General features: G+C 50.5%; 1 protein-coding gene across 1 annotated transcript; it reads left to right on the top strand.

Moving 5' to 3' along the window:
* Positions 1-452: 452 nt before the first annotated feature.
* Positions 453-27,664, top strand: LOC144489269 (phosphatidylinositide phosphatase SAC2-like; the record flags this gene model as incomplete). Its single annotated transcript, XM_078207135.1, has 12 exons — positions 453-549; positions 4,173-4,250; positions 6,337-6,473; positions 13,752-13,916; positions 15,129-15,185; positions 16,025-16,229; positions 18,723-18,902; positions 19,660-19,727; positions 22,966-23,090; positions 23,879-23,956; positions 27,174-27,299; positions 27,602-27,664. Coding segments are annotated over exons 1-12 (1,379 nt in total), but the record flags the coding sequence as incomplete, so codon positions are not given.

Genomic DNA, 27,664 nt, shown 5'->3' with positions numbered 1-27,664 from the left:
ACTCCCTCATTGCGAGAGGAATAACCTTCAGAAACGTCCCACTCACTCAGAATGAAGAGATCAGGACAGTGTTACACCTCTCTATACACATACACACAAGGTGAGTCAGGCTGAAGTCAAGGCAAATGGGAAAAGACCACGGTTAATCACTGGGAAATATAGAGCATTGAATATTTGTCCAGTGGGGCGGCTCCAACCTGGTGGAATCCACTGGAATAGTCTGGCAGGCTTTGCCTGTCCTCTGGGCTGGAGAGTGCGCTGACTGACTTGCTGGCTGGGTTAGAATCTGCCTTCTGTGACGGGCCGAATGGAACCGCTCAGCTGCTGGTGTTTTCGTTAGAAACTCCGCCCTAACTCTGCAGTAACGGTCAGAGGAGATCGTGGGAACCTCCCCCCCACCCGGGAGGGAGAGAGACAGACAAAGTCCCTTGTTTCTTGAGAGGGGAGAAGGAATGGAGTTGTTTAAATCGCAGACGGAGTACACACTGAGGGGGACTGAGAGCTGTCTGTCCTGTAGTCGCTCCAGTGGGAGCATGGAGATCAAGGCAGGTCAGTGTGAGACCCCCCCACCCCTCCCCTCCCTTTACTCCCCCTCCCCGCTCACAAGACCCTCAGCCCAAGTTCCACTGCACTCCCCCAGTCAATTCCTTACAGATTTCCTCGACAGTCAAATGAAATCTCCTCCAACCATCTCAGACCTTTCTATAAAAGCAAATGATTGCCTGGAATCTGAAATCAAAAGAGAAAATGCTGGAAAATCTCAGAGCTTTGACACAGGGTCATCTGTTACTGGAAACATCAGCTCTTTTCTCTCCTTGCAGGTGCTGCCAGACCTGCTGAGATTTTCCAGCGTTTTCTCTTTTGGTCCCACACCATTCTTCTAACTCCACTGTTGTACCACCCACCATTCATTCTCTTTCAGTGTACTACCCCCTCTGGTTTGTCCCTCCAAGCTTATGAGGAGAGATTGAGTAGACTGGGGCTAGACTCATTGGAATTCAGAAGAATGAGGGGAGATCTTGTAGAAATATAAGATTATGAAGGGAATAGATAAGATAGAAGCAGGGAGGTTGTTTCTACTGGCGGGTGAAACTAGAACTAGGGGGCATGGCCTCAAAATAAGGGGGAGCAGATTGAGGACTGAGTTGAAGAGGAACTTCTTGACACAAAGGGTTGTGAATCTGTGGAATTCCCTGCCCAGTGAAGCAGTTGAGGCTACCTCATTGAATGTTTTTAAGGCAAGGATAGATGGATTTTTGAACAGTAAAGGAATTAAGGGTTATGGTGAGCGGGCGGGTAAGTGGAGCTGAGTCCACGAAAAGATCAGCCATGATCTTATTGAATGGCGGAGCAGGCTCCAGGGGCCAGATGGCCTACTCCTGCTCCTAGTTCTTGGGTTCTTGTGTTCACTCCACAACAACCCCCAAAATCACAGAATCCCTCCAGTGCAGAAGGAGGCCATTCGGCCCATCACGTCTGCACCGACTCACTGACAAGAGTATCTTAGCCAGGCTCTCACCCCACCGCGCTACCTCCATAACCCTACATATTTACCATGGCTAATCTACCTGCCCTACACATTGGGACATTAAGGGGCAATTTTACCATGGCCAACCAGTATTTTCATCTTGAAGATGTGCGGAGGGAGTCCAGAACGAGGAGTGGGGTCATAGTTTGAGGATAAGGGGTAAATCTTTTAGAACTGAGGTGAGGAGAAATTTCTTCACCCAGAGGGCGGTGAATGTGTGGAATTCACTCCCACAGAAAGTAGTTGAGGCCAAAACATTGTCTGATTTCAAGAAGAAATTAGATATCGCTCTTGGGGCTAAAGGGATCAAGGGATATGGGGGAAGGGGGATCAGGATATTGGATTGGATGATCAGCCATGAGCAAAATGAATGGTGGAGCAGGCTTGAAGGGCCGAATGGCCTCCTCCTGCTTCTAGTTTCTATGAATGGGAGTGGCTGAACTGGCCTCGTACAAAGAACAAAGAAAAGTACAGCACAGGAACAGGCCCTTCGGCCCTCCAAGCCTGTGCCGATCATGATGCCCCAACTAAACTAAAAAAAACTTCTGCCCTTACTCGGTCTGTATCCCTCTATTCCCTCCCTATTCATGGACCCATCCAGATGCCTCTTAAATGTTGCCAATGTTCCTGCTTCCACCACCTCCTCTGGCAGCGCGTTCCAGGCACCCACCACTCTCTGCGTGAACAACTTCCCCCACACATCTCCCTTAAACTTTCCCCCTCTCACCTTGAACCTGTGCCCCCTTGTAATTGACACTTCCACCCTGGGGGAAAAGCCTCTGACTATCCACCCTGTCAGTGCCTCTCATCATTTTGTAGACTCTATCAGGTCTCCCCTCAGCCTCTGTCTTTCCAGTGAAAACATTCCCAATTTATTCAACCTCTCCTCATAGCCAACACCCTCGAGACCCGGCAACATCCTGGTGAACCTTCTTTACACTCTCTCCAAAGCTTCCACGTTCTTCTGGTAAGTGTGATGACCAGAACTGCACGCAATACTCCAAATGCGGCCTAACCAAGGTTTTGTATAGCTGCAACATGACTTCCCAACTGTTATACTCAATACAAGAGTGCGGCTGAACATGGATCTCCAGTGGTATTAATGTTGATGGTACTGCTATTTAACTGTCTTGAACTGTTTTTCCCTCGTGGGCCAATGGGAATCGATAACATTCTCTGTACTATAATCCTCCTTCAGAGTATGAGGTGATGCATTCTGGGAGGACGGACAAGACAAGGGACTACACAATGAATGGTAGGACGCTAGGAAGTACAGAAGACCAGAGGGACCTTGGGGATTCTGTCCAAAGATCCCTGCAGGCAGCAGGACAGGTCGATAAAGTGGTTTATTAGCCGAAGCTTTGAATATAAGAGCAGGGAGGTTATGATGGAGCTGGATAGGTTAAATGCTGGTTAGGCCACAGCTAGAGTACGGTGTACAGTTCTGGCTGCCGCACTATAGGAAGAATGTGATTGTATTGGAGAGGGCGCAGAGGAGATTCACCAGGACGTTGCCTGGGATGGAGTGTTGTAGCTATGAAGAGAAGCTGGATAGGGTGGCGTTGTTTTCCTTGGAGCAGAGAAGGCTGAGGGAGATGACCTGATTGAAGGACATAGAAACTAGAAGCAGGAGGAGGCCATTCAGCCCTTCGAGCCTGTTCCGCCATTCATCACGATCATGGCTGATCATCATATTCAATATCCTGATCCCCCCCCATATCCCTTGATCCCTTTAGCCCCAAGAGCGAAATCTAATTTCTTCTTGAAATCACACAACGTTTTGGCCTCAACTACTTTCTGTGGGAGTGAATTCCACACATTCACCACCCTCTGGGTGAAGAAATTTCTCCTCACCTCAGTCCTAAAGGGTTTACCCCTTATCCTCAAACTATGACCCCCTAGTTTTGGACTCCCCCCACCATCGGGAACATTCTTTCTGAATCTACCCTGTCTAACCCTGTTAGAATTTTATAAGTTTCCATGCGATCCCCTCTCACTCTTCTAAACTCCAATGAACACAATCCTAACCGACTTCGTCTCTCCTCAGACAGACCTAGATAGGGTGGATAAACGTTTCCCCTTAGTAGAGACTTTCCCTCTGAGTGGAGGTTAACAACCAGAGGGCAAAGATTTAGAGGGAATTTGAGGAAAACCTTTTCACCCAGAGAGTAGTGGGACTCTGGAACTCACGGCCTGAAAGAGTGGTGGAGGCTGGAACCCTCACGACATTGAAGAAGCTTTTAAACATCGAAACATAGAAGATAGGAGTAGGAGGAGGCCACTCGGCCCTTCGAGTCTGCTCCGCTGTCCATCACGATCATGGTTGATCATCGAACTCATTAGCCTGATCCTATAGAAATTTAGATGAACACTTGAAACATCATGGTATACAAGGGGATCAACAGCCAGGAAATGGGGTTAGAATGGATGGCCGGCACAAACGCAATGGGCTGAAGGGCCTCTTTCTGTGCTGTAACATTCCAGGACTATGAATGCATGGGCCAGCACGCTAACGTATGAATGGGAGGGGTATGTACAAAGGGCTTTCAGAGGTGTGGCGGGGGCTCTTCCTAACTGAAGGTCGCAGGCTCCGGAGGGAAATTTGGCAGCGTAATCTAACGGTTTTACCCTCCTGTGTTTGCAGCTTCTGATGTGGACCTCTCCAGCGCAGTCTGTCTCGGCCTGGTTGAAGGAGTCATTGGCAAATTTCAGTTCCACACAAGTAAGGCTGCGCGTGTGCACTGACCACACCAGTGTGCCCTGGAATCTAATCATGGGGCGATGGTGGCGTAGTGGTATCGTCGCTGGAGTAGTAAATCCAGAGATCCAGGTTCATGCTCGGGGGACCCGGGTTCGAATCCCACCATGGACGCTGGCAGTATTTAAATTCAACAAAAATCTGGAATTGAAATCTCATTAATAGTCACCATGAGATCTATCATCAATGATCATTAAAAACCCATCTGGTTCACTGCTGTCCGTTAGGGACGGAAATCTGCCGTCCTTACCCGGTCTGGCTTACCCGTGACTCCAGAGCCACAGCAATGTGGTTGGCTCCTCCCTCTGGCCAAGCGAGCCACGCAGTTTGAGGGCAAATAGGGATGGGTAACAAATGTTGGCCTTACCCAGTGACGCCCACATCCCGTTAAAGGATAAAAAAACGGCAACTGCTGCCAGCCCGTCTGCCTTATCTGACGGGCATAAGGTTGCCCGCCGAATGCCACCCAAGCCATCGCAGTGGGAATGGAATTGGCTTCCTTGGTTACGGCCCAGTGCCCGTCATTGATAAATGCAGTACCTGGTGGTCGGAGGAGATGGCCACATGACCAGGCCATGGTCTGGGCTGAGGTAGGCCAGTCACATGACCAGGCCGTGGTCTGGACCAAACTAGACCGGTCACGTGACCAGGCCGTGGTCTGAGCTGTGGACCAGTCATGTGACCAGGCTGTGGTCAGGGCTGGGGTAGAGCAGTCACATGACCAGGCCATGGTCTGGGTTGGGGTAGACCAGCCACATGACCAGGGCATGGTCTGGGCTGAGGTAGAACAGTCACATGACCAGGTTGCAGTCTGAGCTGAGATAGACCAGTCACATGATAAGGCCGCGGTCTGGGCTGAGGTAGACCAGTCACATGACCAGGCCTTGGTCTGGGTTGGGGTAGACCAGTCACATGACCAGGGCATGATCTGGGCTGGGGTAGACCAGTCACATGATAAGGCCGCGGTCTGGGCTGAGGTTGACCGGTCACATGACCAGGTTAAGTCAGCCTGTGCATCATGGAGACACTTCTGGAAAGTCTTTGGCGCCAGTCCAGAAAAGGATGACCAGAAAGTTCCATGGACCGTTTGGAATGGCTGGGATTGTTCGACATGCCGCAGAGAGGATTCGATTTCAATTGAGGCTTTCAAAATTGATATCTATAAAGGGAAAACACACAGAACAGTATAGGATGTGGAGATGCCAGCGTTGGACTGGGGTGGGCACAGTAAGAAGTCTCACAACACCAGGTTAGAGTCCAACAGGTTTATTTGGAATCACGAGCTTTCGGAGCGCTGCTCCTTCATCAGGTGAGTTATGGAGTCACTCACCTGATGAAGGAGCAGCACTCCGAAAGCTCATGATACCAAATAAACCTGTTGGAATTTAACCTGGTGTTGTGAGACTTCTTAAAGAACAGTGCAGCACAGGATCAGGCCCTTTGGCCCACCACGTCTGTGCCGACACAGATGCCTCTCTAATATAATATTTTCCTGCCTCAACGTGGTCCACATCCCTCTATTCTCTGCCTATTCATGTATCTATCCAGATGCCTCTTGAACGTTATCGAATCTGCTTCCACCGCCTCCTCCGGTAGCAGGTTCCAGGCATTCACCACCCTCTGTGTGGAAAAACTAGCCCCTTGCATCTCGTTCAAACTTTCCCCCTCTCAGTTTCGACACAGGAGAAGGCCGGGGGCAAGACACTTGGTGCATTCCTCCTCCAGAGAGCCAGCACAGACGGTGCTGGCTGAATGGCCACCTCACCGTCCTTGGTTCTGTCATCCCATTTGGAAAGTGGGGCTCGCGTCTGTCAGATGTGCGTTGGGAGGGCGAACCAGCGGCCATGTTGGAACGGGAGGTCCAAGCGGGAAGGTGGAATGAGAGAGAGAGAGTTGTCTGTCTCCCACGTTGATATTGGCCCAAACCCAGTGGGTAATGGGGCATAGGGAGAGGGTGGAGTGGGCGGGGAGCATGAAGGGAGGAGAGAGAATGTGACAGCGTTTGAAAACCAGGAGGGAATCACTGAGGCGTTTCTTCTTCTTCTCGTAGATTTAGAATGCTTCCTGATCCTCATTCGACAGAAGGGCCTTGTTGGAACGGTGCCCGGGAAACACAAGATGTATAAAATCACCAAAGTGGCGGTTGTCCCGCTGACAGACACAGAACCTTCCAACCTGCAACTCGAGGTAAAAAGATTCAACCCCTTTCTTGCCCCAAAATTGCCTGGTTCGGTGTTTAGCCCGCGCTTTGGAACTTGCAACTCTTGCTGAGCACCCATGCCCCCAGCTCGTAGGGAAGGCTCCAACTCCTGGGTATTTATGATAGTGTGAGCCCAAACGAAACTGGCACTGGGCTCCAAACATTACTGCTGAGCTTCGCCAAATCCAGACCCAGGCTTTGTCATTCCCGCTAGGCCTTGGCCTGTCTGCTGCTTGAATTGGGCTTCAGAAGTTGGGTTTGGCTTCATTCCTGGTCTCTCTCTCAACCATGACCCTCGAACCCTGGAGTTCCATCTCCAAACCTCCACCTCTCCTTACCTGACTTGACTTATTATTGTCATGTATTGGGATACAGAAAAAAGTGTTGTTTCTTGTGCACTATACAAAGCATACCATTCATAGAGTACATAGGGGGAAGAAAAGGGGAGAGTGCAGAATGTAATGTTACACTCATAGCTAGGGTGTAGAGAAAGATCAGCTTAATATTTGATTTATTGTCACGTGCATTGGGATACAGTGAAAAATATTGTTTCTTGTGCGCTCTACAGACAAAGCATACTGTTCATAGAGTGCATGGAGGGGGGCAGGGAAGGAGAGGGTGCAGAATGTAGTGTTACAGTCACAGCGAGGATGAAGAGATCAACTTAATATAAGGTAGGTTCATTCAAAGGTTTGACAGCAGCAGGGAAGAATCTGTTCTTGAGTCGGTTGGTACGTGATCTCAGACTTTTGTATCTTTTTCCCGATGGAAGGACATGGAAGAGAGAATGTCCGGAGTGAGTGGGGTCCTTGATTATGCCGGCTGCTTTGCCGAGGCAGTGGGAAGTGTAGACAGAGTCAATGGATGGGAGGCTGGTTTGCGTGATGGATTGGGCTACATTCACAACGTTTTGTAGTTCCTTGCGGTCTTGGGCAGAGCAGGAGCCATACCAAGCTGTGATACAACCAGAAAGGATGCTTTCTATGGTGCATCTGTAAAAGTTGGTGAGAGTCGTAGCTGACATGCCAAATTTCCTTAGTCTTCTGAGAAAGTAGAGGCGATGGTGGGGCTTTCTTAACTATAGGCAAAGCTTCTTCACACAGCGAGTGGTTAAGATCTGGAATGCCTGAGAGAGTGGGGGAGGCAGGTTTAAACCTCCCTTTCACAACAGAATCTGTTGTTCCCTGAAGGGAATGCATTTCCAGGGCTATAGGGTGAAGAACAAAGAACAGTACAGCACAGGAACAGGCCTTTCGGCCCACCAAGCCTGCACCGATCATGTTGTCCTATCCAGACCAACCCCCTGTATCCCTCTATTCCCCGTTTGTTCATGTCTCTATCCAGATAAGTCTTAAATGTCACTAACGTAACTGCCTCAACCACCTCACTTGGCAGTGCATTCCAGGCCCCCACCACCCTCTGTGTAAAAAAACTTCCCCCGCACATCTCCACTGAACCTTTCCCCCCTTATCCTGAACTTGTGCCCCCTTGTAATTGTCATTTCTGCCCTGGGAAAAAGCTTCCAACTGTTCACCCTATCCATACCCCTCATAATTTTATAAACTTCTATCAGGTCGTCCCTCAGCCTCCGTCTTTCCCGGGAGAACAATCCCAGTTTATTCAATCTCTCCTCATAGCTAATACCCTCCATACCAGGCAACATCCTGGTAAACCTTTTCTGTACTCCCTCCAAAGCCTCCACGTCCTTCTGGTAGTGTGGTGACCAGAATTGGACACAGTATTCCACATGTGGCCTAACCATCGTTTTATACAACTGTAACATAATTTGCCAACTTTTATACTCGATGCCCTGTCCGATGAAGGCGAGCATGCCACATGCTTTCTTCACCACCTTTTCCACCTGTGCTGCCACTTTTAAGGATGTGTGGACCTGTACTCCCAGATCTCTCTGTGTGTCGACGCTCCTGATGGTTCTGCCATTTATTTTACAGCTCCCACTGGAATTGGATCGACCAAAATGCATCACCTCGCATTTGTCTGGATTAAATTCCATCTGCCATTTCTCCGCCCAATTTTCCAGCCTATCTATACCCTGCTGTATTCTCTGACAATCTTCATCACTATCCACAACTCCGCCAATCTTAGTGTCATCCGCAAACTTGCTAATCAGACCAGCTATGTTTTCTTCCGAGTCATTTATATATATTACAAACAGCAGAGGTCCCAGCACTGATCCCTGCGGAACACCACTAGTTACAGACCTCCATTCAGAAAAACGCTCTTCCACCGCTACCCTCTGTCCTCTATGGCCAAGCCAGCTCTGAATCCATCTGGCTAGTTCATGAATGGTACAGTGGTTAGCACTGCTGCCTCACAGCGCCAGGGACCCGGGTTCGATTCCTGGATTGGGTCACTGTCTGTGTGGAGTTTACACATTATTCTCCCTGTGTCTGCGTGGGTTTCCTCCAGGTGCTCCGGTTTCCTCCCACAGTCTGAAAGATGTGCTGGTTAGGGTGTATTGACCCGAACAGGTGCCAGAGTGTGGCAAGTAGGGGAATTTCACAGTAACTTCATTGCAGTGTTCATGTAAGTTTTACTTGTGACTAATAAATAAACTTTCGCTTTAACCCTTAGTCCCATGTGATTTAACCTTTTGTACCAGCCTGCCATGAGGGACCTTGTCAAATGCTTTACTAAAGTCCATGTAGACAACATCCACGGCCTTCCCCTCATCAATCAATGGGAGAGTGGAAAATTTTAACAATTCATCCATGGGATGTGGGAGTTGCTGGTTCAGCACTGATTGCCCTTTCCTAATTGCCCCTTGAGCTGCCTTCTTGAACCCGCTGCTGTCCGGGTGATGTAGGTACACCCACAGTGCTGTTAGGAAGGGGGGTTCCAGGATTTTGACCCAGTGGCAATGAAGGAATGGCTGATATATTTCCAAGTCAGGACAGTGAGTGGCTCGGAGGGGAACTTGCAGGTGGTGGTGTTCCCCATGTGTCTGCTGCCCTTGTCCTTCTAGATGATACCAGTTGTGTAGGTGGCACAGTGGTTAGCACTGCTGCCTCAGAGCGCCAGGGACCCAGGTTCAATTCCAGCCTCGAGTTACTGTCTGTGTGGAGTTTGCACGTTCTCCCCGTGAGTTTCCTCTGGTTTCCTCCCACAGTCCAAAGATGTGCGGGTTAGGTGGATTGGCCATGCTAAATTACCCCTTAGTGTCAGGGGGACTAGCATGGTAAATGCATGGGGTTCTGGGGATAGGGCCTGGGTGGGATTGTGGTTGGTGCAGACTTGATGGGCCGAATGGCCTCCTTCTGCACTGTCAGATTCTAGAAGGTGCTGCTTATGGAGCCTTGGTGAGTCCCTGCAATGTATCTTGGAGACAGTATAACAGGTGAGTCAGTCTTGCGGAGAGCCAGTAGGAATATGATGGGCCAAAGGATCTCCTTCAGTGCTGTAAGCATTCCTCCAATCTCCTGCTCACCCGGTTAGGGATGAGAGAGGGGAATGAACATAAGTCTCCAACAGTATCTTCACCGGTGTCACAGTGTCCTTTTATCTCTCTCTAGTTTTGTAACATACATCAGAGACTCACTCAGCGCCACAGTGAGACCGCCTTTCCGAAAAGGTCACCCGAAACCCCTTCTCCCAAGCGTCAGGTAAGATACCGTTCACCTCTCCATTCCCTTTCTCCTTCTCCCCTCCTTCCATCTCCCAGTGCCATCCTCCCAGGAATGATTGACCATCCTAACCTTGGCACTGGGCCTCCAGTCAGCTGGCGTTACTAACTTTGCCGTCACTAACTTTGCCAATCCAGCACTCTTCCCGTCGCTGGCGTCCTGGCTTAGTTGGTGGCTCGGACAGTAAGTTGGAGGTTCATAAGAGCAGAATCAGGCCATTCGGCCCATCGAGTCTGTTCCGGCATTTGATCATGGCTGATATGCTCCTCATCCCCATTTTCCTGCCTTCTCCCCGTAACCCTTCAACCCATTACCGATTAAAAATCTGTCTAACTCCTCCTTAAATTTACTCACTGTCCCAGCGTCCACCGCACTTTGGGGGAGCGAATTCCACAGATTCACAACCCTTTGGGAGAAGTAGTTTCTCCTCAACTCTGTTTTAAATTTGCTTCCCCTTATCCTGAGACTATGACCTCTCGTCCTAGGATGCCCCACAAGAGGAAGCATCCGCTCCACGTCTACTTTATCCGCAACTTTTATCATCTTGTAAACCTCAATTTGATCTCCCCTCGTTCTTCTAAGTTCCAGAGAGTACAGGATAAGTTCACAAGCTGCTACCCCGGCCATGCCCGCCCTCACAAGCAGACTGGCATTGTTTTCTGTGCGGCTCATGCCAGCATCCTCCCCTCCAAACCGGGACGGTGGCAGGTTCAAGCACCCCCCTCCCCCTCCTGGGCCTGTAGGCCCAACACACCCTGTGGCGCACTGGGAGAGTCCCACAGAGGGACGCAGGGAAATGGAACTTGGCTCACATTGGCATGGTGGACCATCTGATCGTTGGTATGTGTGGGATCTTGCTGTGCGAGTGTCGGCTGTCTTGTTGCCTGCATTACAGCGGTGAGCACACTTCAGAAGGTACATCGTTTCAAAGGTTATGGGGAGAAAGCAGGATGAGGCTATTGAGTTGGACGATCAGCCATGATTGTGATGAATGGCGGAGCAGGCTCGAAGGGCCGAATGGCCTCCTCCTGCTGCTATCTTCCATGTTTCTACATTGGCTGTCAAGCTCCCTGAGACATATTGAGATTGTGAAAGGGGTGGGGGAAAATACAAGTCCTGACCTTGCCTCTTTATCCCTTCGAGTGCCATTTCTCTGCTCCTTCCTGCGGGATTGTGAGCCGTTGATTGTCTGAGAAGACAGAGGGTAGCGGTGGAAGGGTGTTTCCCCGACTGGAGATCTGTGACCAATGGTGTTCCACAGGGATCAGTGCTGGGACTCTTGTTGTTTGCAATATACATCAATGATTTGGAGGGGAATGTAGGTAGTCTGATGAGTGAGTGTGCGGATGACACGAAGATTGGGGGAGTAGCGGATAGTGAGGAGGATTGCCACAGGATACAGCAGGATATAGATCGGCTGGAGACTTGGGCAGAGAAATGGCAGATGGAATTTAATCTGGACAAATGCGAGGTGATGCATTTTGGAAGGTCGAATGCAGGAGGAAAGTATGCAGTAAATGGCAGAGAATCCTTAGAAGCATTGACGTACAGAGGGATCTGGGAGTCCAGGTCCACAGTTCCTGGCAACACAAGTGGATAAGGTGGTCAAGAAGGCATTGCCTTCATCAGCCAGGTCACAGAGTATAAAAATTGGCAAATCATATTGCAGCTGTATAGAACTTTAGTTGGGCCACATTCGGAATATTAAATACGGTTCTGGTCGCCACACTACCAGAAGAATGTGGAGGCTTTGGAGAGGGTACAGAAAAGGTTTACCAGGAAGTTTGGCCTGGTTTGGAGGCTATTAGCTATGAGGAGAGGTTGGAGAAACTTGGTTTGGTTTCACTTGAACATCGGAGGCTGAGGGGCGACCTGATAGAAGTTTACAAAATGCATGGATAGAATGGATAGTCAGAGTCTTTCCCAGGGTGGAAGAGTCAATTACTGGGGGACAGAGGTTCAAGGCAAAAGGGGGAAGTTTAAAGGAGATATGAGAGGCAAGTTTTTTACACAGAGGGTGGTAAGTGCCTGGAATGCGTTGCCAGAGGAGGTGGTGGAAGCGGATACAATAGTTCAAGAGGCATCTTGACAGATACACGAGTGGGCCGGGAATAGAGGGATTATGGACCACGTCGAGGCAAATGGTCTTTAGTTTAGCATCATGTGTCAGCACAGGCTTGATGGGCTGAAGGGCCTGTTCTTGTGTTGTACTGTTCTTTGTTCTGTTTCTTAATATTTTTTTTGAGTGTCAACGGAAGGACAAATCAAAACCTTGAGCTGACATCCTATTTGCTTTCAGCCTTGGCAAGAACATAAGAACATAAGAACTAGGAGCAGGAGTAGACCATCTAGCCCCTCGAGCCTGCCCCGCCATTCAATAGGATCATGGCTGACCTGAGAGTGGTTTAGTTCCACTTACCCGCCCGCTCCCCATAACCCTTAATTCCCTTATTGATCAGAAATCTATCTATCTGTGACTTAAACATATTTAACGAGGTAGCCTCCACTGCTTCAATGGGCAGAGAATTCCAGAGATTCACTACCCTCTGAGAGAAGAAGTTCCTCCTCAACTCTGTTCTAAACTGACTCCCCCTTATTTTGAGGCTGTGTCCTCTAGTTCTTGTTTCCTTTCTAAGTGGAAAGAATCTCTCTGCCTCTACCCTGTCCAGCCCCTTCATTATCTTATATGTCTCTATAAGATCTCCCCTCAGCCTTCTAAACTCCAACGAGTACAAACCCAGTCTACTCAATCTCTCCTCATAAGCTAACCCCCTCATCTCCGGTATCAACCTGGTGAACCTTCTCTGTACCCCCTCCAAAGCTAATATATCCTTCCGCAAATAAGGGGACCAAAAGAGGTGGCGTCTGAGTTGCCACGGGCCACTGTCAAGCACTGGTGACATGAATCCTAACCGGTTGGTGAAGACAAGACCAAGACACAAGAGGTTTTCTGGACTGAGAGAGTCTCTTGACTTGGTTCGGTCTCTCACCGCTGCCCAGTGTCCCCCGATTTATACGTTCCTTTACCAAGAAAACAACTGATCGACAGGATAATCTGATGGCAACAAAACGCGGGCAATTGGGACTAGCTTAGTGGTTAAAAACTGGGCGGCATGGACAAGTTGGGCCGAAGGGCCTGTTTCCATGCTGTAAACCTCTGACCCCTGATGGGGAGAAAGCAGGATTAGGCCATTGAGTTGGACGATCAGCCATAATGGTGATGAATGGCGGAGCAGGCTCGAAGGGCCGAATGGCCTCCTCCCGCTCCGATCTTCTGTGCTTCTATGAAAGCAGAACATCGAAAGGAAGCGTAGCTAATCCAATTAAAATTGCCATTGCATGCCAACCCCGGTGGTGCCCACTGGTCACAATGGCGCCCATTTGTACGTGCCCATAGCACCGAATGTAACCTCGCCCTGCATCCCAATAACTATTAACAACCGGTTGCTGCCTTTCGCTCTGAAATTGTTTCATTTGCTGGTATAATAACATCATGTAGACACCACCTTCCCCCCCCCCCGCTCACCCCCCGCCATCATGATTTGCCTCCCGAGCTCACAGCCGTGCTAACCACACCCCCACCCCCCTCCTCCCGCCTCCCCCGCTGTTTCTGTCTTGCAGTGCCTGGGCGAAGAGAAGCTGGAGCGGCGACTGCTGGAGGAACTCGTCAAGATGTTCACCAACTCCGACTCCTTCTACTACAGCCTGACCTACGACATCACCACCTCCGCCCAGCGGCAGCCCGTCAAGACCCCAGGCAAAGAGAGGTCGCCGCCGTGGGAAAGGGTCAGAGGAAAGCTTGTTGTCTGCACCGTCTTGTCTCGTTACCCGTTGTCCTCGGCACGTGAGATTGCTCCGCTGACCCAGCTATCCATCGTGGAGCTACCTGGAGGGAGGGGGGGCCAAGGCCTCACTCCCATCCCCCACCCCACACCCCAGCCTCCCCCGACACTGCCCAGTCTTCCCCGCAGGTTGGGTTTTGATTTTCTTTTTGGGCAGTGAGGGGTGGGGGGGAGGATAAGTCGCAGTGCGAGGAAGAGGCTCGTTCGGTCATCCTGTGTCCGAGCGTCGCACCCTCTGTTTCGGAGTCCGCTGCCTCGGGCCTCACTACGGGGCTCCAACCTGACTCTGCACTGCCCTGTCGGAGGGGTCACCGTTCAGGCCAGATGTGCCTCCTTGGCACTTTTCACCTCTGTTAGTCTTATTGAAGAGGATTTGGGGGGTGGGGGGGGAGATTTCCCCAAGTGCCCAGACTGATGTGTAAACCTCGCCAGACCGGCAACGGCCCATTGCTGTTAGTCAGGACTCAGCTCTGCACTAATGGCTGGCCCAGACGCCATTCATGGGCTCCTGAGACCCCCAGTGCCTCCTGAAAAGCCCCCGCCCCCCCCTGTTCCTCTCCTCTCTTCAAGTCGGACTTTCCGAATCTTCCGACTTCCCAGTGCGCCAGGCTTAAATTCAGCGTGGGTATACCTCGCAAGCGGCATTGCGGGTTTGCACTGCTGCCTCACAACGCCAGGGGACCCGGGTTCGATTCCCAGTGCGGGTCACTGTCTGTGTGGAGTTTGCACATTCTCCCCGTGTCTGCGTGGGTTTCCTCCGGGTGCTCCGGTTTCCTCCCACAGTCTGAAAGACGTGCGGGTTAGGTGCTAAATTCTCCCTCAGTGTAACCCGAACAGGCGCCGGAGTGTGGCGACCAGGGGATTTTCACAGTAACTTCATTGCAGTGTTAATGTAAGTCTTACTTGTGACACTGATAAATAAACATAACCCCAACTACTTTCCCAACTCAGCTGAACCTGTTGACTGCTCTGCTTGAAGTCCCGGACATTTCATAGGCTCAGGAGGGAAGCAGAGCATGTGATCATCACGAGGGGGATGTCTGCTTTCCCCACACTCCCCGCAGGGTGGGATAGGCCCACACACCGAAGGAGCGTCGCGCTGGATCGAGCTTTCTCATTCGATTGTCTCAAATGTCGGTGTGTCTTTTCCATTCAGGTCGATGATCGATTTTTCTGGAACAAGTATATGATTCGTGACCTGTTGGAGGAGAAGGTAGGCTTTGGCCTTCTGGCTTGGGCCTACTAGTTGGCACCCTGCCAATCCACTTCTTTCCAACCCCTGGCAGCACCTTTACAATGCCCAGGGTGATCTCCTGACTGCCCGCCTGCTGGAGGCGGTATCTGCCCCTTTAAGGCCACTCACTCTCATTGTCGTGACTCCCCCCCTGGATCATCGAATCCCTACAGTGCAGAAAGAGGCCATTTGGCCCATTGAGCTTCCGCCGGCCACAGCCCTGATACCTGTAACACCACGGATTCTCCCCGTGTCTGCGTGGGTTTCCTCCGGGTGCTCCGGTTGCCTCCCACAGTCCGAAAGATGTGCTGATTGGGTTGCGTTGGCCGTGCTAAATTGGCTCTTGGTGTACCCCTGATAATAAGGGGCAATTTAGCTTGGCCAATCCACCGAACCAGCCTCCATTTGCTCTCCTTCACTCCTCCTATTTTCCCTCCTTTATTCCCATTTCCCAAAGGGCGGCACAGTGTTTCGCACTGCAGCCTCACAGCGCCAGGGACCCGGGTTCGATTCCCGGCTTGGGTCACTGTCTGTGTGGCGTCTGCACGTTCTCCCCGTGTCTGCGTGGGTTTCCTCCGGGTGCTCCGGTTTCCTCCCACAGTCTGAAAGACTGGTTAGGTGCATTGACCCGAACAGGCGCCGGAGTGTGGCGACTGGGGGAATTTCACAGTAACTTCATTGCAGTGTTAATGTAAGCCTCACTTGTGACGAATAAACTTTGAGCATTTCCCCTCCTTTATTCCCCCTATTTCCCCGTGTGTTTGTTCTCCTGCTGCCTCCCGCTGTGAATCTTAGCCGTTCCTCTCTCTCTCTCTCAGAATGCGATGGCGGAGCAGTGGGTCATTCCCATCATCCAGGGCTTTGTCCAGATGGAGGAGATACACATCCATTTCTCCAAGTACCTCGGGGAAGAGAGCAGCTTCTCCGAATTCTCCGATTTTTCCCTGGAGGAGGAGTACTCAGAATCACCTGCACCCAAATTCCTGCTGGTCCTTATCTCCCGAAGGAGCAGATACCGAGGAGGTAACAGGAATTCCAAATGATCGCTGTGCAGAGAGACATCGCTGCTTTGTCTCTGTCTGTCTGTCTCTGTCTGTCTCTGTCTGTCTCTCTCTGTCTGTCTCTCTCTGTCTGTCTCTCTCTGTCTGTCTGTCTCTGTCTGTCTCTCTCTGTCTCTCTCTCTGTCTGTCTCTCTCTGTCTGTCTCTCTCTGTCTGTCTCTCTCTGTCTGTCTCTCTCTGTCTGTCTCTGACTGTGTGTCTCTCTCTGTCTGTCTCTCTGTCTGTCTCTCTCTGTCTGTCTCTGACTGTCTGTCTGTCTCTGTCTGTCTCTCTGTCTGTCTCTCTCTGTCTGTCTCTCTCTGTCTGTCTCTCTCTGTCTGTCTGTCTGTCTCTGTCTGTCTCTCTCTGTCTCTCTCTCTGTCTGTCTCTCTCCTTCTGTCTCTCTCTGTCTGTCTCTCTCTGTCTGTCTCTCTCTGTCTGTCTCTCTCTGTCTCTCTCTCTGTCTGTCTCTCTCTGTCTGTCTCTCTCTGTCTGTCTCTCTCTGTCTGTCTCTCTCTGTCTCTCTCTCTGTCTGTCTCTCTCTGTCTGTCTCTCTCTGTCTGTCTCTCTCTGTCTGTCTCTCTCTGTCTGTCTGTCTCTCTCTGTCTGTCTGTCTCTCTCTGTCTGTCTGTCTCTCTCTGTCTGTCTGTCTCTCTCTCTCCCCCTGTCTGTCTCTCTCTCTCCCCCTGTCTGTTTCTCTCTCTCCCCCTGTCTGTCTCTCTCTCTCTCTCTCCCTGTCTCTCTCTCTCTCTCTCTCCCCCTGTCTGTCTCTCTCTCTCTCTCTCTCTCCCCCGTCTGTCTCTCTGTCTCTCTCTCTCTCTCTCCCCCTGTCTGTCTCTCTGTTTCTCTCTCTCTCTCTCCCTCCCCCTGTCTGTCTCTCTCTCTCTCTCTCTGTCTGTCTCTCACTGTGTCCAGAGCTGACCTTCCTATCATTATTGTCAGTATCTGCCATTACTACCCCAGTGGTTGCTAGTGCCCCGCTTACAGAGTTCAAACAGTGACTGGGGATAGCTGGGTCACTTGTGAAAGATGCTCAGTTCACCACCAGCCATTGTTTTATCGAGACCAGGTACCTGATGCTTTCCCCCAGATCTATATGCAGCAAAGGGGCACGGATACACATGCCCTCACTCTGCCCTCAATCCCCAGACAAACTGCAATGGAATCATGTATCACACGTATCACAGCTCGGTATGGCTCCTGCTCTGACCAAGACCGCAAGGAACTACAAAGAGTTGTGAATGTAGCCCAATCCGTCACACAAACCAGCCTCCCATCCATTGACTCTGTCTACACTTCCCGCTGCCTCGGGAAAAGCAGCCAGCATAATGAAGGACCCCCACACACCCCGGACATTCTCTCTTCCACCTTCTTCCATCAGGAAAAAGATACAAAAGTCTGAGATCACGTACCAACCGACTCAAGAACAGCTTCTTCCCTGCTGCCATCAGACTTTTGAATGGACCTACCGTATATTAAGTTGATCTTTCTCTACACCCTAGCTATGACTGTAACACTACATTCTGCACCCTCTCCTTTCCTTCTCTATGAATGGTATGTTTTGTCTGAATAGCGCTCAAGAAACAATTTCACTGTCTCCAATACATATACTATTGTAGAAAGGATATTATTAAACTGGAAAGAGTGCAGAAAAGATTTACTAGGATCCTACCGGGACTTGATGGTTTGAGTTATAAGGAGAGTCTGGATAGACTGGGACTTTTTTCTCTGGAGCGTAGGAGGCTGAGGGGTGATCTTATAGAGGTCTATAAAATAATGAGGGGCATAGATCAGCTAGATAGTCAATATCTTTTCCCAAAGGTAGGGGAGTCTAAAACTAGAGGACTGTGGTGAACCATTGTTGGTTCCCACCAGGTAGTGCTGAGCCATGGTCTGGCCAGTACTGAGTCTGTATATATGTTACTGTTGGGGTTAGGGTTGGGCTGTTCTACCTGTTAATATAGTTGTTATGGTACACCCCAGTCGGCTCCGCCTCCTGGGAGAGGTATAAAGGTCAGTGCTCTGCCTGGTGACCCTTTAGTCTGGGATCGTGTACTGTATATGGTAGCTCTGTTATTGTTGGCAATAAAAGCCTTTATTTCCCGAGTACATCACGCCTCTCGTGTGTTATATCGCGCATCAAGGGCATAGGTTTAAGGTGAGAGGGGAGAGATACAGAAGTGTCCAGAGGGGCAATTGTTTCACACAGAAGGTGGTGAGTGTCTGGAACAAGCTGCCAGAGGTAGTCGTAGAGGTGGGTACAATTTTGTCTTTTAAAAAGCATTTAGATAGTTACATGGGTAAGATGGATATAGAGGGATATGGGCCAAATGCGGGCAATTGGGACTTGCTTCGGGGTTTAAAAAAAAAGGGCGGCATGGACAAGTTGGGCCGAAGGGCCTGTTTCCATGCTGTAAACCTCTATGACTCTATGTGACAATAATAAATCAAATCATCAGGTCCTTGTGTCTCGACAGGCATGCGGTACAAAAGGAGAGGGGTCGATTGCGATGGAAATGTAGCCAATTATGTGGAGACTGAGCAACTGATATACAGTGGAGACCACATTCTGAGCTTTGTCCAGATCCGGGGCTCCGTCCCCCTGTATTGGAGCCAGCAAGGTTATCGATACAAACCCAAGCCCAAACTGCACAAGGGTAAGTCCTGTGGGAGGGTGAGGGGACTCTGCTCAGGGAGAGGTGGGGGGGGGGGGGGGGGGGGGGGGTCTCCAACTTCTGATTGGCTCCTCACAGTGGAACAGTGGTCAGCACTGCTGCCTCACAGCGCCAGGGACCCGGGTTCGATTCCCGGCTCGGGTCACTGTCTGTGTGGAGTCTGCACGTTCTCCCCGTGTCTGCGTGGGTTTCCTCCGGATGCTCCGGTTTCCTCCCACAGTCCGAAAGACGTGCTGGTTAGGTGCTAAATTCTCCCTCCGTGTAACCCGAACAGGCACCGGGATGTGGCGACTAGGGGGATTTTCACAGTAACTTAATTGTTAATTTATTCGTGTCACAAGTAAGGCTTACATTAACGCTGCAATGAAGTTACTGTGAAAATCCCCGAGTCACCACACTCCGGCGCCTGTTCGGGTTACACTGAGGGAGAAATAAGCTCCTAATTGGCAGGTCTTTGGACTGTGGGAGGAAACCGGAGCACCCGGAGGAAACCCACGCAGACACGGGGAGAACGCGCAGACTCCGCACAGACAGTGACCCAAGGCCGGGAATCGAACCCGGGTCCCTGACGCTGTGAGGCAGCAGTGCCAACCCACTGTGCCACCATGCTGCCCCCGCAGTGTGAATGTAAGCCTACTTGTGATATTAATAAATTAAAAAATAATGATGATAAGTAGGGTGTGATCATGTTTTAAATCTGAGTGGGACTAAGTGGAAACCTTGCTTTCTGCTTCCGCAGGAGATGAAGAGAATAAGCTTGCTTTCAAGGCTCACTTTGAGAATCAGTTCCGAATCTACAATAAAGAGGTTTGTGTCAGTCCTTCCCTCATCCCCGACCAATGTCCTCCCCCTTTTCCGCAGGGAGTTTCCCTCCTGTTCCCATCCTGAATGCTGATATACCCGGAGAAGGTATGAGCAGAGGATCGATGCTCACTCGGAAGGGGTCAGTGTGGGAACTGCATGAATGTGTTACCTCTCCCAGCCACAAGATGTCCCCACCTGCCTTACCACCGATGAAGTCCTTCTGCAGTGCAATCACTGTCATCATGCAGCAAACACGGAAGACAGTTTGTGCACAGCAAGATCCCAGTATGATTCTGACTGGACAATCTGTCTTGGTGATTTCGATTGAGGGATAAATATTGGTCAGGACACTGGGGAAACCCCCCCCCCCCCTCCCTCCCCTTTGTGTTAGAGTGTCATGAGATAGCGTCATAGAATAGAATCTCTGCATTGCAGAAGAAGGCCATTCAGCCCCTCAAGCCTGCACCGACAACAATCCCATCCAGGCCCTGTCCCCATAACCCCAGATATTACCCTGCTAATCTCCTTGATACTTAGGGGAAATTTAGCATGGCCAATCCACCTAACCTGCACATCTTTGGACACCATGGGGCAATTTAGCATGGCCAATCCACCTAACCCGCACATCTTTGGACACTAAGGGGCAATTTAGCATGGCCATTCTACCTGCACATCTTTGGACTCCTGCACCAAGCTTTCCACGTCTAACTAGCCAGCAACCAAAACTGGTTAAGAAGGTTAAGGCTCATGGGATACAAGGAGAAGTGGCTAGATGGGTGGAGAACTGGCTTGGCCATAGGAGACAGAGGGTAGTGGTCGAAGGGTCTCTTTCCGGCTGGAGGTCTGTGACCAGTGGTGTTCCGCAGGGCTCTGTACTGGGACCTCTGCTATTTGTGATATATATAAATGATTTGGAAGAAGGTGTAACTGGTGTAATCAGCAAGTTTGCGGATGACACGAAGATGGCTGGACTTGCGGATAGCGAAGAGCATTGTCGGGCAATACAGCAGGATATAGATAGGCTGGAAAATTGGGCGGAGAGGTGGCAGATGGAGTTTAATCCGGATAAATGCGAAGTGATGCATTTTGGAAGAAATAATGTAGGGAGGAGTTATACAATAAATGGCAGAGTCATCAGGAGTATAGAAACACAGAGGGACCTAGGTGTGCAAGTCCACAAATCCTTGAAGGTGGCAACACAGGTGGAGAAGGTGGTGAAGAAGGCATATGGTATGCTTGCCTTTATAGGACGGGGTATAGAGTATAAAAGCTGGAGTCTGATGATGCAGCTGTATAGAACGCTGGTTAGGCCACATTTGGAGTACTGCGTCCAGTTCTGGTCGCCGCACTACCAGAAGGACGTGGAGGCGTTAGAGAGAGTGCAGAGAATGTTTACCAGGATGTTGCGTGGTATGGAGGGTCTTAGCTATGAGGAGAGATTGGGTAAACTGGGGTTGTTCTCCCTGGAAAGACGGAGAATGAGGGGAGATCTAATAGAGGTGTACAAGATTATGAAGGGTATAGATAGGGTGAACGGTGGGAAGCTTTTTCCCAGGTCGGAGATGACGATCACGAGGGGTCACGGGCTCAAGCTGAGAGGGGCGAAGTATAACTCAGACATCAGAGGGACGTTTTTTACACAGAGGGTGGTGGGGGCCTGGAATGCGCTGCCAAGTAGGGTGGTGGAGGCAGGCACGCTGACATCGTTTAAGACTTACCTGGATAGTCACATGAGCAGCCTGGGAATGGAGGGATACAAACGATTGGTCTAGTTGGACCAAGGAGCGGCACAGGGTTGGAGGGCCGAAGGGCCTGTTTCCTGTGCTGTACTGTTCTTTGTTCTTTGAAACTAAGAACTCTTGGGAGGGAAAAGAAACTGTCCCACCTGACCTGTCAGTCATTTCTTCGCCCCCTGCCACCAAGCAATTCAAAAGGTCGTAAACTCCCAGAAAGTGCATTAGGCCCCGATTTTAAAAAAATAAACTAAACCCCATTTAAATCATTTAAGCAGCGATAAAAGGACATCTTGTCAGACAGGTTGGCAGCAAGCACAATGGGTGGGGAGGGGAGGGGGGGTGGCGGGGGGGGGGGGTGGGGAGGGGGGGGAAGAGAGCTGCTTATAACTGCAGAGAACCTGCTCAAAATACATTTCTTAAAGGCACAGTAACACCACAGCTCACCATGAAACCATAATCAGGAAGAACCAATGGGTGGGCTCATTTGGGTTGCCTTGGGACCAGAACTAGTCAGATATGATTAGATTTTATTTATTATTGTCACGTTTATTAACATACAGTGAAAAGTATTGTTTCTTGAGCGCTATACAGACAAAGCATACTGTTCATAGAGAAGGAAAGGAGAGGGTGCAGAATGTAGTGTTACAGTCATAGCTAGGGTGTAGAGAAAGATCAACTTAATGCGAGGTAGGCCCATTCAAAAGTCTGACAGCAGCAGGGAAGAAGCTGTTCTTGAGTCGGTTGGTACGTGTCCTCAGACTTTGGTATCTTTTTCCCGACGGAAGAAGGTGGAAGAGAGAATGTCCGGGGTGCGTGGGGTCCTTGATTAGGCTGGCTGCTTTGCCGAGGCAGCGGGAAGTGTAGACTGAGTCAATGGATGGGAGGCTGGTTTGCGTGATGGATTGGGCTACATTCACTATCCTTTGTAGTTCCTTGCGGTCTTGGGCAGAGCAGGAGCCATACCAAGCGGTGATACAACCAGAAAGAATGCTTTCTATGGTGCATCTGTAAAAGTTGGTGAGAGTATAGCTGACATGCCAAACTTCATTGCGCGCTATACAGACAAAGCATACCGTTCATCGAGAAGGAAAGGAGAGAGTGCAGAATGTAGTGTTACAGTCATAGCTAGGGTGTAGAGAGCTCGGGTGTAGAGAGCTCGGGTGTAGAGAGCTCGGGTGTAGAGAGCTCGGGTGTAGAGAGCTCGGGTGTAGAGAGCTCGGGTGTAGAGAGCTCGGGTGTAGAGAGCTCGGGTGTAGAGAGCTCGGGTGTCGAGTCAGAGTCAGGCTCTTGAGGAGAAGGGCAGAAAAAGGAGCTTTGCATCTTTAGTCTGATATCGATGAGAGTTCAGATACCAAAAGATGTTTGAGTGGAATTAGCTTGATCCTGAATCCCTGGGATTTTAGCAGGGGGCGTTAGGGTGGGGTGGGGGTGGGCAGTGCGGATGTGACCCCCTGGCTCTGTTTGCAAACTGGCTGGTCTTTTAATTGGTTCTGTCTTGACTGCAGGTTATCATCAACCTGATGGACCACACAGGCCAAGAGAAGTTGATTGGTGATGCCTTTCTGAAACAGGTTGAGTTGCTCAACGATCCTCGCATAATTTACGTATCGTTTGACTTCCACCGTCAATGGTAAGTGTACCCGCTGTGTCTAAACTGGGCTGTTCCTTCCCCCATCCACCCCCCGCCACTAACCCCCCCCCCCCCCCCCCGCCTCGCCCCACTGCACTCCCCCCTCCCATCTCACCCATTGCCCTGTCGTTCATGTGAAGACTCTCGCTCAATTAATCTCTCTCAGGTTTGGGAGGCTTTGTCATGTCCGAACTCTGTTGGGGAGGTTTAAAACAAGAAGAAAAAGACGTGGTTTGCCCGGGTACGTTCAAACGAACAGGGCGGCACGGCGACACAGTGGTTAGCGCTGCTGCCTCACAGCGCCAGGGACCCGGGTTCGATTCCCGACTTGGGTCACTGTCTGCGCGGAGTTTGCACGTTCTCCCCGTGGGTTTCCTCCGGATGCTCCGGTTTCCTCCCACACTCCAAAGATGTGGGGGTTGGGTGGATTGGCCATGCTAAATTGCCCCTTAGTGTCAGGGAGACTAGCAGGGTAAATAACGTGGCGTTATGGGGATAGGGTGGGATTGTTGTCAGTGCAGACTCGATGGGCCGAATGGCCTCCTTCTGCACTGTTGGGATCTACGATTCTATGATCAGGCTTTCAAATGATCAGACACTTGACAATAATGACCGTGCTTCAGGCCAGCACTGACAAAGATGGCAGAGAGTAAGCATTGAGAGAGTTTCCAATGCCGTTTCCCAGGTCCCTGCTCCCCTGAGGAAGGATGTGAATCGATTTCTACCCCTCCATTGCCTCCCAGTGGCTGACTCTGGTAACGCGAGTTCTTCCCTCCTCTCTCTCCCAGCCAGGGCAGGAAGTTTGAGAATGTTGAGATCCTGACGGAAGGAATCGGTAACATCATCAATGATCTGAATTGGTTCAGGTAAGCATTGGCCTTGCACTGGCTCCGACAGGCCTGGATTTGGGCCTAGCCCTTCAAGGCCTCAAACCACATCTCACGATCAAAGGCAGGAAATCTGCCCTCGGGAGGGTCGGGGGAGGGGGGGATATATGTGTCCCATTTTTCTCAAACAATTTTTGTTTTGCCGCGGTTTAAAGTGTCAACTTAACCCCCATTCAAGAAGCTTAGTCCAAAGACGTGCGGGTTAGGTTGATTGGCCATGCTAAATTGACTCTAGCGTCAGGAGAGATTAGCAGGGTAAATGTGTGGGGTTACAGGGATCGGGCCTGGCTGGTCAGTGCAGGTTCGATGGGCCAAATGGCCTCCTTCTGCACTTTCGGGATTCTATGATTAGTTAAGTTAGTAAGGTTAGTAAGTTTGCAGACAACACAAAGATAGGTGGAGTTGTGGATCGTGTAGAAGGTCGTCAAAGTGGGGTATAGATCAGTTGCAGATATGGGCGGAGAAATGGTAGATGGAGTTTAATCCGGCCAAGTGTGAGGCGCTGCACTTTGCGAGATCAAATGTTAAGGGTAAGTATACAATTAATGGCAGGACCTTGAACAGCATTGATGTACAGAGGGGACTTGGGGTTCAAGTCCATAGCTCCCTGAAAGTGGATAGGGTGGTAAAGAAGGCGTAGGGCACGCTTGCCTTTATTGGTCGGGGCATTGAGTTCAAGAGTCAGGATGTCATGTTGCAGCTTTATAAATCTTTGGTTAGGCCGCTCTTAAGAGTATTGCGTCCAATTCTGGTCGCCACATTACAGGAAGGATGTGGAGGCTTTGGAGAGGGTGCAGAAGAGGTTTACCAGGATGCTGCTTGGATTAGAGGATGTGAGTGATCAGAAGAGGCTGGACAAACTAGGGTTGTTTTCTCTGGGGCGGCGGAGGCTGAGGGGAGACCTGATAGAAGTCTATAAAATTATGAGCGGCATAGATAGGGTTGACCGTCACAATCTTTTTCCCAGAGTTGAAATGTCTAATACTCGGGGGCACTTAAGGTGAGAGGGGGGGAAAGTTCAAAGGAGATATGAGGGGCAAGTTTTTTTACACAGAGAGTGGTAGGCGTTGCCAGGGATGGTGGTGGAGGCTGATACGCTGGGGGAGGGTTTAAGGGGCTTTTAGATAAGCACATGAATATGCGAGGGATAGAGGGATATAGAGCAAGGGCAGGCAGAAGGGATTAGGTTAATTTGGCGTCATGTTAGGCACAACATGGTGGGTTGAAGGGCCTGTTCTTGTGGTGTACTCTTCTATTTTCTAATCGGAGCCAGAGGATGGGGACAAGCAGTGGTTTGGAGCTGAGACCTTGCTGTAGGTAGTATCCCTACGTCAAGGCCAGAGGGTTTGGGTTCAAATCCCACACCAGGACTTGTTGGTCAGGGAAGGATTAATCTTGACACGGTTCAACAGTCTGATAATCCAGCTGGACATCCCTCCACCAATACTCCAAAGGGAGGGAGGATCTTTAGAACAAGGCCTCTCGAGACGAGCGGTGTGGAGAATTTTCACCATCTGCCCTGGTGGGGTTCGAACCCGGGTGGTCAGGGTGGGGGCCTGAGCATGGCCAGGGTGTTGCTGCTTGACTCTTTACCAAGAGATGGGCAAATCTCCCTCGCTCAAGGTGGGCATCAGAACAAGAAGAGGCCACTCAGCCCCTCGAGCCTGTTCTACATTCAGTGAGCTCACACTTGACCTGACAAACCTTTCCCGAAACACCATTGTGCAACAAAAGTCCATCAATCTCAGATTTAAAATGAATCGATTGGTCATCCAGAAGTTGCGAACTTCCCTTTGGGCATGGGAGTATTTCCAAATTTCATTCCTGGAAGTGCTGACTCCAATGTTTAGTCAGTGTCCCTACTGCTGGACTCCACAATCAAAGACAGTGAATCCCTCTCGCTCTGCCTAATCCCTTGAAAATCTCAATCAAATTATCCCTGAACCTCATCAATTCCTTGGAATATATGACCCTAGTTTGCATCATATCTCCTCGTTGAGATTCCTTGGAACTGGATAACATTCTGTCTGAAGATGTGCGGGTTCGGTTCATTGGCCATGATAAATTGCCTCTTAATGTCAGGGCGATTAGCAGGGTAAATATGTGGGGTTACGGGGATAGGATCTGGGTGGGATTGTTGTCAGTGCAGACTTGATGGACCGAATGTCCTCCTGCACTGTAGGGATTTTATGATTCTATGATATGGTTCTGGTCAACTGACATTGCAAGATCAATGCATCTTTCCAAAGGTGCAGGGTGCAAAACTGCCCCCAGTAACTCTGGGGTGGACGAACCAGCGTTTTGTGTAACAGAAGGGATTCTACCCCCCTCCCCGCTTTGTGTTGTGGTCTCTCACTGCCCACGACATTTGAGTGAGTTACATACCTGAACCTCCACTGTTTCACCATTTTCAAATTCTCCCCTTCTCACCCAAAGTGGATCAAGTCACGTGGGCCCTATCCACTTGTCATCATTTGGCCCAATCCATTTGGTGGCACAGTGTTAGCATTGCTGCCTCACAGCGCCAGGGACCCGGGTTCAATTCCGGCCTCGGGTGTCTGTTTGTGTGGAATTTGCACGTTCTCCCCGTGTCTGCATGGGTTTCCCCCAAGTGCTCCGGTTTCTCCCACACTACAAAGATGTGGAGGTTAGGTGGATTGCCCATGCTAAATTGCCCCTTGGTGTCCAAAGATGTGCAGGTTAAGTGGATTGGCCATGCTAAATTGCCCCTCAGTGTCCAAAGATGTGTGGGTTAGGTTGGTTGGCCATGCTAAATTACCCCTTAGTGTCAGGGGGACTTGCTAGGGTAAATGCATGGGGTTATGGGGATAGGGCCTGGGTGGGGTTGTTGTCAGTGCAGGCTTGATGGGCTGAATGGCCTCCTGTGCTGAATGAGTTGATCTATTTGTCTTCATATCTTGACAATGTTATGCCCCTCTCTGCTTATGATGCCATCTATCTTGCCCTCTTGACCAGACGTGACAATCCAGATGTCTATCCCAGTATTTACACTGTTCGTGGGTGCAGTCAGTGGTAGAGGGCACTGTATATGATGACCATGGATTCGGCCTCACTCCTGGCTTGGGGGCAAACCTCCTGAGAAGGAGCCGTGCTGGCGAGGCTGGCGATCTGTCGGTGCCCTCTGTCGCTGAGCCGTTCTGGATAAACCTTCCCTTCTCTCCTACATCTCCCACAGGTCAACTGAGGGCCTGGTGATAAGTAGGCAAGAAGGGGTGCCGCGTGTCAACTGCATGGACTGCCTGGATCGAACTAACCTCGTGCAAGCTGCCATCGCCCAGAAAGTTCTGGAACGACAAGTAAAGCGGCGCCTTCCCTCCTCTATCCTCTGCACCTCTTGCCCTGTTAACTCCCTTTGCCCTTTCACCCCTGACCCACACCCTCTCACCCCCCTCCCTCCCCCCTCTCATCCTGTTAACTCCCTATGCCCTTTCACCCCTGACCCATGCCCTCTCACCACCCCCCCCCCCCCCCCCGACCCTATCAGTCCTATTTTGGGAAGGGGTTGGGGGTGGGATGTGAGAATGGAGTGCCCACAGATGATGATCTCCATTTCTACCCAGGGGTGTCCGACATTACGTTGCCTTCCCCTGTGGCCTGTGGCAGAACTTTCAACGGTCCTGTGGGTTGCCGCGGTAACGATCTCAAAGTCACTTTCAACCGAGGAGG

The sequence above is a fragment of the Mustelus asterias genome, unplaced genomic scaffold (assembly GCF_964213995.1).
Source record: "Mustelus asterias unplaced genomic scaffold, sMusAst1.hap1.1 HAP1_SCAFFOLD_2072, whole genome shotgun sequence".
Lineage (NCBI taxonomy): Eukaryota > Metazoa > Chordata > Chondrichthyes > Carcharhiniformes > Triakidae > Mustelus > Mustelus asterias.
Note: the sequence above shows the minus strand (reverse complement) of the source record. Positions and strands in the feature narration are given on the sequence as shown.